Source organism: Callospermophilus lateralis, chromosome 2 (assembly GCF_048772815.1).
Source record: "Callospermophilus lateralis isolate mCalLat2 chromosome 2, mCalLat2.hap1, whole genome shotgun sequence".
In the NCBI taxonomy this organism is placed as follows: domain Eukaryota; kingdom Metazoa; phylum Chordata; class Mammalia; order Rodentia; family Sciuridae; genus Callospermophilus; species Callospermophilus lateralis.
The window spans coordinates 103553180-103564711 of NC_135306.1; the positions used below are offsets into that span (position 1 = coordinate 103553180).

At 35.3% G+C, this 11532-nt stretch overlaps 1 protein-coding gene across 1 annotated transcript; it reads right to left on the reverse strand.

Moving 5' to 3' along the window:
* Positions 1-8322: 8322 nt before the first annotated feature.
* LOC143391075 (olfactory receptor 8G50-like) lies at positions 8323-9261 on the reverse strand. Its single transcript, XM_076843638.2, has one exon. The coding sequence runs from the start codon at positions 9253-9255 to the stop codon at positions 8323-8325; it is 933 nt and encodes a 310-aa protein (XP_076699753.1). The 5' UTR covers positions 9256-9261.
* Positions 9262-11532: the final 2271 nt, after the last annotated feature.

Genomic DNA, 11532 nt, shown 5'->3' on the forward strand with positions numbered 1-11532 from the left:
TATAAAACATTGAATGTAGAAGTTATAAAATATACAATAAAAGATATAAAATGGCAGATTGGATTATAAAATGAAACCCCACCATATGTTCTTTTTTTTATTGTTGGTTGTTCAAAACATTACATAGTTCTTGATATATCATATTTCACACTTTGATTCAAGTGGGTTATGAACTCCCATTTTTACCCCGTATACAGATTGCAGAATCACATCAGTTACACTTCCATTGATTTATATATTGCCATACTAGTGTCTGTTGTATTCTGCTGCCTTTCCTATCCTTTACTATCCCCCCTCCCCTCCCCTCCCCTCCCCTCTTCTCTCTCTACCCCCTCTACTGCAGTTCATATCTCCCTCTTGTATTATTTTTTCCTTTCCTCTCGCTACCTCTTGTATGTAATTTTGTATAACCCTGAGGGTCTCCTTCCATTTCCATGCAATTTCCCTTCTCCCTCCCTTTCCCTCCCACCTCTCATCCCTGTTTAATGTTAATCTTCTTCTCATGCTCTTCGTCCCTACTCTGTTCTTAGTTACTCTCCTTATATCAAAGAAGACATTTGGCATTTGTTTTTTAGGGATTGGCTGGCTTCACATAGCATAATCTGCTCTAATGCCATCCATTTCCCTCCAAATTCTATGATTTTGTCATTTCTTAATGCAGAGTAATACTCCATTGTGTATAAATGCCACATTTTTTTTATCCATTCGTCTATTGAAGGGCATCTAGGTTGGTTCCACAGTCTTGCTATTGTGAATTGTGCTGCTATGAACATCGATGTAGCAGTGTCCCTGTAGCATGCTCTTTTTAGGTCTTTAGGGAATAGACCAAGAAGGGGAATAGCTGGGTCAAATGGTGGTTCCAGATTGGCTGCACCAATTTGCAGTCCCACCAGCAATGTACAAATGTACCCTTTTCCCCACATCCTCGCCAGCACTTGTTGTTTGACTTCCTAATGGCTGCCAATCTTACTGGAGTGAGATGGTATCTTAGGGTGGTTTTGATTTGCATTTCTCTGACTGCTAGAGATGATGAGCATTTTTTCATGTACTTGTTGATTGATTGTATGTCCTCCTCTGAGAAGTGTCTGTTCAGGTCCTTGGTCCATTTGTTGATTGGGTTATTTGTTATCTTGTTGTCTAATTTTTTGAGTTCTTTGTATACTCTGGAAATTAGGGCTCTATCTGAAGTGTGAGGAGTAAAGATTTGTTCCCAGGATGTAGGCTCCCTGTTTACCTCTCTTATTGTTTCTTTTGCTGAGAAAAAACTTTTTAGTTTGAGTAAGTCCCATTTGTTCATGTTCTTTATAAGGGACTCATTTATAGGCTAATATATCTACAAGCTAAAAGTGGAATGATGGGAAATGATATACCAAGCAAATGGAAGTGGCAAAATAAGGAGAGGTAATTCTTCTTATATCAGGAAAAGTAGCCTTTAAGCCAAAATTAATCAGAAGAGACAAAGAAAGTCATTTCATTCTGATTAATGGACTCATCCAACAGCAAGATATAGTGATTGCAGACACTTTGCCCCAAACATCTGTGGACCTTCATACATAAGCCCTTCTCAATATAGAGAATCAAATAGGTGACAATATAATCATATTGATTTCAGCACACTTATCTCACCAATATAATCATATTGATTTCAGCACACTTATCTCACCACCTTCTCAATATAGAGAATCAAATAGGTGACAATATAATCATATTGATTTCAGCACACTTATCTCACCATCAGATAGTTCATCCAGACAAAAGTTAAGTAAAGACTCTTCAGATCTAAAACAACAACAAAAAATACTATTGATCAAAAGAACTCAACAGATATCTATAGAACATTTCATCCATCAAGAAACTGAATTTACTTTCTTCTCAGAGGCATACAGAAATTTCTCTAAAACAGATCAAATTTAGGACACAGAGCAAGTCTTAGCAAGTGCAAAAATATACAGATAATTCCTTCCATCTTATCAGATCACAGTGGAATAAAAATAGAACTCAATAACAAGATAAAAAGCAGAAAATATTTACACAGAGTGATCAAATAATATATTTTTGAATATGGAGTGGATCATAGAAGAAATCAGGGGAGAAAAAATTCTTAGAAACAAATGAGAATAGGGATATAACTTGTCAAAAATCTCTGGGACAGTATGAAGGCCATTCTTTTTTTTTTTTCTTTTGAAGTGAGAATATATATGTTTTGATATGTAATACAAAAAAACTGGGCTTTTACTATATTTACTATAAATTCTTCATCACTAGGAATCCAATATCATGCTTAACTCAAAAATTTAAACAGAGACATCAACAGTTTGAGCCCATTTATATGTTCTAAAAACATATTTAATTATTGTAATTGTATTCTTGAAAATTGAAATGGATACCTATTTTTGTATATAATCCATGTTTTATACAGCTAAACAAAATATCTTGGTTTCTGAAACTTTCCTAAGGCCAGCCATCCTTTCCCCCAACACATCACTCATAAAACTTCTGACTGCTTCTCACTGAGCAGCCTGGGGCTGGCAGGCAATGCTGCACCCCCACGCTCCTCTTCCTGTGTCTACACTTTCTCTCTTTGTCAGCTGCATCCTCTGTCCTCTGCTCAGTTCCTACAGTCTTTGGATGGGAGAACAAGGCCTCGATTCCCCTTCTGGTTAGGAAACCCAAACCTTCTCAGGCTCCTTAAGGAAGGCCAAACCTGATTCGGACAATGACCTGACAATCCCTGAGAATCTGACTGACTCAGGCATTATGCTTTATCAGGCTGCTCTCTGAGATCATGTGGGCTACATGTTAACTTAGGAGAAATGTCAGCACTTGTAAAGTATAAGAAAACTGAGCCCCAGGTAACTGGCTTGAGATGTTTCTTCCTCAGATGCTCATCTGAATCACCAGTGTCCAAGGACAGATTGGTCGCAGTGTGTACAAAGGTTAATATTTTCCAACTTCATCCTGTTCAGCAGGTTTGGAGAAACCCAGACATTCCAAGATGGAAGAAGCCCTGATACAGAAGCAGAAATACCTTTATTCACTAGTAGTAACGAATTGGGGAAGGGTTAGGTAGGATGAAGAATTGAGTTGCTCTCATGACTATGTAGTTAAAATCCTCTGTGATCTACTTTCTCAGATTTTGATAGTATCCACATGGGGGTATTAATTATGAAAGTCTGAATTTAGCTTTTATGTAAGTCTTTGGCTGCACATTTTTTCTCATACATTGCTGGCAGAACTGCAAATTGGCAACCACTACGGGAAGCAGTATAGACAGTCCTCAGAAAACTTGGAATGGAACCACCATTTGAGCCAGTGATCCTGCTCCTTGGTCTATACCCAAAGAACTTAAAATCAGCATACGATGGCAATGCAGCCACATCAATGTTATTTACAATTGCTAAAGAATGGAACCAACCTATGTGCCTTTCAAAAGATGAATGGATAAAGGAAATGTGATACATATACACAATGGAATATTACATCAGCCATAAAGAAGAATGAAATTATGGCATTTGCTAGTTCGTGAATTGAACTGGAGAATATCATACTAAGTAAAATAAGCCAATCCAAAAAAATAAAAATAGAACAAACAAAGGCCAATGTTCTCTCTTATATGAGGATGCTGACATAGGCTGAGGGGAAGGGAGTGGGGGGAAGAGAAGGGATGGGAATGGGAAAGGCAATAGAATGAATCAGACACAACTTTCCTATGTTTATATAGGATATACTACCAGTGTAACTCCACAGCATGTGTAACCACAAAAATGGAAAGTTATACAACATGTATATATATGGTATGTCAAAGTACATTCTATTGTTATGTATAACTAAAAAGAACAAATTCAAAAAAGAAGTATGAAAGTCATTCTAGGAGTAAAGATTAGAGCACCGAGTTCCCACATTAAAAATACAGAGAGATCCCCCAAATAATCTAACATTAGACCTCAAAGTCCAAGAAAAATAAGAAGATACTGATTCCAAAATCCATAGAAGACAGGAAATAATTAAGATCAGAGCCAAAATTAATGAAACTGAGAATAAAAAAAAATACAAAGTATTAATGCCACCAAGACTTGGTTCTTTGAAAAGATAAACAAGATTTATAAGCATGTAGCAAGAAGAAGAAGGAGGAGGAGGAGGAGGAGAAATAATAATAATAATGGAGAGATTAAAATCGAGACAGAAAGCCATTTCTGGATGGGGATGCTGTGAGAATAAATACAAACCCATAGAAATAAACACAGAAATTCTGCGATATTATATAGACTACTCCACCCAGCATGGCATATACAACATTTAGTGAGTCTTAATAGAGATTAAAATATTGTATTTGTATATATACATTTCATATTGCATTTTAATCACATTTAATACTCTTATTCCTCTTTGATGCAACGCTACATACAAATTTTAAACTCTTGAGAGACAAAATTGAGTCATCTATGGCTTAATACAAGTACCAGCTAATGCAGAAGGAACCTATTAATCATTCTTGACATTCTTGCTTCCTCAAAAATAAATGTCTTTAGTCTTGATTTGATGCACTGTCATCTAAAGCCCACCTCATTTCTCAACTCCTCTTGCAGCTGTGTTTTTGTGTGACTAAATCCTTACAGGTGGAAGTGAGATCTATTACTTTTATGCAGTGCCCTTCAAGTCAGGGGCTGTTCTCTTTTCCTTCCATATATGTCTGTCTAATGATCAGGTGGTGGAAGTGAAGGAAGTATCTGGAGATGTTATCTGATACCAAAGATGGAAGATACGTTAGCACAGTAGAGCAAGTATTTAAAGATATAGATATATATCTGATGAGTCATGGAACCACCCTGAATCATTTTCCAGTTAAAGACAATATGGTGTGTGCATATATGTGTGCATGCATGTGTGATTGTGTGATATACATAGAAACCTAATCATGAGCAATACAGAAGGTAAGAAATTATTCTGCATAATGTTCACTCCTGTGATATTCTCATGATCCCCCAAAATGCTACTAGTAATTGTGGAAGTATATTCTTTTGTAATTAATCCATGTTTCTATTAGAGAAATAAAAGATGACTCTGAGAATGTTACCATAGTATCTAGTATTAAAATGTATTCATTCTGAAATTACTTTCAATTATTTGAACTTTTGATTATTTATATTCTTCTATAGTTGTGTTTAATATGTTCTTTATATTTTCACTTTTTTTCTCCTTTGCAATAACTCTTCTTCTTCAATATCCCTTATCAGTCTATTTTTAATTAGTACTTCACTTCTATTTTGGATACTGTTAGTTGTGCCAATATTTAAATAATATATCTTCCAGCAGTTCTCTGATTATTAGACAGTTCAGGTATTTTTTTTCTAAACAGTTTTTATACCCTTAATGCATTAACAAATTATTGGAAAGATAATAAAAATTTCATAAGTTGTCATTCTATATTTAGCCCACTAGTATAAAACAATCTCTGGATATCACTTGCTTAATTCTTAGAATATTGTGCTAAAATTATATGCACACATAAACCTTTTAAAACAGAAGCAATAGAAACTCAATGCATACACATACATATGTGTGTTGCACATTAGCTTATATATACATGAATATTACTTACATACATACCCAAATATGGATATCTTTATTGAAATATAAAATTAGGTAAGAAGATAAGAACCATTTAGTACATATAAAATCAGAAAGATTTTAGCAGTCAGAGAAATGCAAATCAAAACCACCCTAAGATACCATCTCACTCCAGTAAGATTGGCAGCCATTATGAAGTCAAACAACAATAAGTGCTGGCGAGGATGTGGGGAAAAGGGTACACTTGTACATAGCTGGTGGGACTGCAAATTGGTGAGGCCAATTTGGAAAGCAGTATGGAAATTCCTGGGAAAGCTGGGAATGGATCCACCATTTGACCCAGCTATCGCCCTTCTCGGACTATTCCCTGAGGATCTTTAAAGAGCGTACTATAGGGATACTGCCACATCAATGATCGTAGCAGCACAATTCACAATAGCTAGACTGTGGAACCAACCCAGATGCCCTTCAATAGATGAATGGATAAAAAAATGTGGCATTTATACACAATGGAGTATTACACAGCACTAAAAAATGACAAAATCATGGAATTTGCAGGGAAATGGATGGCATTAGAGCAGATTATGCTAAGTGAAGCTAGCCAATCCTTAAAAAATAAATGCCAAATGTCTTCTTTGATATAAGGAGAGCAACTAAGAACAGAGCAGGGAGGAAGAGCATGAGGAAAAGATTAACATTAAACAGAGACGAGTGGTGGGAGGGAAAGGGAGAGAGAAGGGAAAATGTATGGAAATGGAAGGAGACCCTCAATGTTACACAAAATTACATATAAGAGGTTGTGAGGGGAAAGTGGGGGGGACAAGGGAGAGAATTGAACAACAGCAGATGAGGTAGAGAGGGAAGATGGGAGGGGAAGGGAGGGGGGATAGTGGGGGATAGGAAAGGTAGCAGAATACAACAGTCACTAATATGCCATTATGTAAAAATGTAGATGTGTAACCAATGTGATTCTGCAATTTGTATTTGGGGTAAAATGGGAGTTCATACCCCACTTAAATCAAATGTATAAATGATGATATGTCATGAGCTTTGTAATATTTTGAACAACCAATAAAAAAATCAGAAAGAAAATGTGTTCAAGGTTTCAAACTGTGGAATATATTCTTCTTTCTCATTACAAGTTTTGATTTTATAGGGGATGTTACATTGAGGTGTTCATGTCACATGTTGGACAGAAAGCTGATGACAAAGCAAGCATTGTTTTATGTCTGTTGGATGAGACAGATGCTTAAAAAATATGATCTTACCAGGTTAAATGTTTGTGCAGGGTTAAAGAAAAATAAATATCCTGAGCCTGCCTCAGGGCACAGCACAACAGAGAAGCAGGGAAGAATATGCTATTTCTTAGAAACATCCATGTTTGTTTCTTCAATACAACATTTTTTTTGTTAATTCTGTAAAGCTTACAGGCATAAGGAAACACAAACATGACTTGCTACCTAGAAGTGGCTCTCACATAAAACAAACTCTTGGTCTCTAAAGACTCAGAAACTCTGCTGAAGATGAGAAAAATCATCTAGGTAGTGCTATCACCATCTAGAAATGGCTGTCACATAAGATAGAAATATTTAGACTCTAAAATCTGAGAAACTGATGGAGGAAAATGAGAAATATCATCTGGGAACTGTACCATGGCAGAAGGCAGGAGAGCTGAGCAACTTGTAGATGCCACCATTCTTAGAATATTGTCATATGAGCCACTGAGACTTGTTGATGGCAATAAGCACCTCTCAGGAGGAGTATCTCATTTTTTTTTTTGGTGGTTGTTTTCCAAACCACCAATGGGAGCTTAATATGGCAAAATAAGAAAAAAAAATATTGGCTGAAAGTCTCCTACGTGAACCATAAAATAAGTAATTTTTATTAATTAATAGTGAATTTAGATAGCACTCATCTGACTTTTAGCTTTTCCTTCAGGTTAAGTAAAACATAAATGCATTAGCTAAAAATGCTATTTCTCAGTCTGAGACTCTACACAAGGGATTGGAAAATGAAGCACAAACTTCTTGGGTTATAGAATAATGTGCAGAGAATTGTCAGAAAAATAGAAGTGGTGACATACTGCAAAAATACTCAGGCACAGAATGTTGCATGGATACATGTCTAAATGCACATAACATTCAGTCTTGCTTTTTATTGTCAATTTCTTCCATTCTATTGTTTTCTCCTGCATAGAAATGTTCTCATCATATTTTATGTGCATCAATATTCCTTAGTTTAGTTGTTTGCACTTTGTAAGAATTAGAAGTTATATTTTGTATATCCTATAGCTAAAACTCTTTATTTATATCACAATTTCAGAACTGCTTTCCAATATATTTAGTTTAAAAAGTCAGGTCCAGAAAATATTGAGACTATCAAAGAACAATGACCATATGTATTTATTCTGTGATTTAAGGTAATGAGTTTTGCCTAAAAAGACCATGTACCAAATGTATAAAACATTAATGACCATGTGGAGGATTTGAAGAACTGTTTAAAACATGTAAGGAGTTACAGATTATCCAGGGCAGATGGAATCTGGGATTTTTCAGTGGGGTGCTATCCTCAATGTGTCTGATCTTGTTTATCCAGTGTTACCCTTGGCACTGTTTTTTTCTTTTTTCTTCCCAAATAATCAAGTACTAGCAATAATCTCATGACTTCAGGACATTCCTTTTTTTTCCCTCCAGAATTGCTTCCTTACTGAATCTGTACAAATTACAATTTTTTCCTAAAGCAAAATAGCCTCTTTCACAAACTTCTCTTTTCAAGAATTTTATTTAGGGCCACTTTGACATCCTTATTCCTCAGGCTGTAGATCACAGGGTTCAGCATGGGCACAACAGTTGTATAAAACACAGATGATACTTTTCCTTGATTTGTGAAGCTGACTGAGGATGGATGCAGGTACATGAATGCCAGGGAACCAAAGAAAAGAACAACAGCTGATATATGGGAGCTGCAGGTGTTGAAGGCTTTGGCTCTGCCCTCTGTGGAGCGAATGCGAAGGATGCTGGCTATGATGAAGATGTAAGAGCCAAGGATAGTCAGGGGTGGAACAAGGATATTAAATGCACTTAAGCATAAAACTAGTAACTCATTGATAAAAGTGCTGGAGCAGGAGAGCTCCAGTAGTGGAAAAAGATCACAGAAATATTGGTTTATTGTATGAGCATTACAGAAAAGCACTCTAAGCATGTAGGCTGTGTGAACTGTTGCTCCAATCAAGCCCATGCTGTATACCTCAACCACCATCCAGGAGCATACTTGATTAGACATGGTTACATTGTAAAGCAAGGGGTTACAGATGGCAACATAGCGGTCATATGCCATTACAGCCAACATGTGACACTCTGCAATAACAAAAACAAGGAAGAAGTAGAGCTGAGTCATGCATTCAGCATAGGAGATGGTGTTTTTCTCTGTCACAAAGTTTACTAACATTTTAGGGGTTATCACAGTAGAGTGGCAGAGGTCAATGAAGGAGAGACTGCTGAGGAGATAGTACATGGGGGTGTGCAGGCGAGAGCTGAGCACAATCAGTGTGATCATGCCCAGGTTCCCCACCACTGTGAGCACATAGACTCCTAGGAAGAGGAGGAAGAGGGGCAGCTGGAGCTCTGGTTTGTCTGTTAATCCAGCAAGAATGAACTCAGTCACTGTGGAGAGATTCCCTTGTGCCATTTTCTTCTGAGAATTCTAAATAGGAAGAGAAAAGAATTTTTGAAATAAGTATTTATTGTGAAGTCAGACAATGGAATATGAAATAGAATCCAAATCTTTTCACACAGAGAATCTTCATTTCACATCTTCTCCTCCACTGTTAGCTGTCAGTGATGTTGCAATAAAAGCAAAATGTGACACAGAAATAAGTATAAGTAGAAACTTTTCCTATTTGTGCTCTCTGCTTTACTATTTGATATTCAGTCCCTGAAGTTCCACAGAACTGTCCTGAAAACTTTGATTGAGTTATCCAAGTAGTTCTCATGCATTATATATAATCTTTTCAAGTGGAAGAAAGTAACTTTTTATGGTAAAATAACAACAGCATACTAAAAAGATATACCAATATTGCACATAATGATGAAAGTACTGAAAACCTTTCTTCCTAAGATAATGAACAAGGAAAAATATTCACTCCCTGTGTTTTTATTATATTTAGTGATGACATTAGAGGTCTGGTAATGACAATCAGGAAAGAAAATTATATGAAAATTTAGATTAGAAAAACTATATTTATAAATGTTTTTATAATATTTATATTATTATTTATAATAATCTCATACATAGAAAATCCTAAAAATATCTTTAAAAAGAACTGTTAGAATGAATTGAAAAGTGAAACAAAGTGGTAGAGTGAAAAATCAACCAAATAACCAATTGTTTTTCTACACAAAAATCCACTTGCAATAGCATGAAAAAATGAATTTGAACAAAACAAAGAAATGAAAGAAATGCAAGTTATTCCTCTAAAATTAAAGAAATAACTATAATAACTATTATTGGGGAGAGACTGCCATTAATGGAAAGACATACATGTCCATAAATCAAAAGGCTCAAACTTTTTATTCAGTGTCATCTTTCCAAACTCCCAATTCTTTTTGTTTGTTTTTGTAAGCATTGGCAGACTGATGATATAATCTTTCTGAAAGTTCAAGGGTTTCAGAGTAATCAAAACAAATTTGAAAGAGAAGAATAAAGTTGGGGGGTTCCCATTTCCCCATATGAATCCATATTACAAAGTTCCACTTCCCTATTTGGAATCTTATTACAAATTTACAGTGATCAAGATGATGTGGTTTTGTCATAAGGATATGCACACAGATCAATGTAAGAGTATCAATCCAAAAATAAATAGACATCTGTGAACAATTGAGTTGTTATATGGATTCCATGTCAGTTCAATATGAGAAAAAACTTTTTTTCAGCCAATGTTGTTGAGTCAATAAAAAAATATAATTTGGGCTTGGAAATGTAGTGCAGTGGTAACACACTTTCCTAGAAGGATGAAGCCCTGGGTTCAATGTCCAGTATTGCCAAAATAATAATAATAACAATAAAAATAGTAACGATAACAATAATAACAATATCAGTAATAATAATTTGGACCTTTTTCTCACACTCTGCACAATAAATGAACTACAAAATGCTCCAAGAACTAAAAGAAAAAACTAATTTTATGATAGTAAAAATAATAATAATAATAATAATAATAATAATAATAAATGACTAAATCATTGAAGTCTAGGATTTGATGATGTTTTCTCAGACAAGATGCTAAAACCAGAGACCACCATAGAAAAAAAATAGTTAGAAACCATAAAGAAGTTTAAAAAAAGAAAAAGAAAAATGTGTACATTAAAGAACAATATCTACAGTAATTCTGTAAAACACATATATGGAAATTACTTTTTAGTAATACTAGTACAGCAGGGAAGTACTCATGGTCAGTTTACATAAAGAACTCTTAAATTTAACAATGAAAAGGACAAACAGCACAGTGGAAATAGGTCAGAGGATTTAAATAAACATTCTTCCACTTGAGTCACACAAATGACCAATAAGCCCCTGAAAATATCCTCCTCATCATTTATTATTAAGGAAAATTAAATTGTAACCACAGTGAAAAGACATTTCACATTTATCAGAAAGACTATAAGCCAAAGGACAGGTATATATAAAGTTTGACGAGAATGTGAAGACATTGAAACCCTTATCCATTGTTGGAGGGAATGTACAATGTATAAACTGTTAGGCAAACAGTCAGTTCTTCAAATTACGAAGCATAGTGTTATCTCGTGGCAGCAATCTCATTGCTGGGTGCATACAAGAACTGAAAACACATCCACAAAAATCAAAATGTGTATGACCAGAGCAATTGTAATTATAAGAGCCAAAGTTTAGAAGCCACCCAAATATCCATCCAGTGAGGAATGGGCAAACAAAATGTAGCATGCCCAC

Bases quoted from the DNA above. Each gene is read 5' to 3' on its own strand.
- LOC143391075 (XM_076843638.2), bottom strand. From the start codon at position 9,255: ATGGCACAAGGGAATCTCTCCACAGTGACTGAGTTCATTCTTGCTGGA.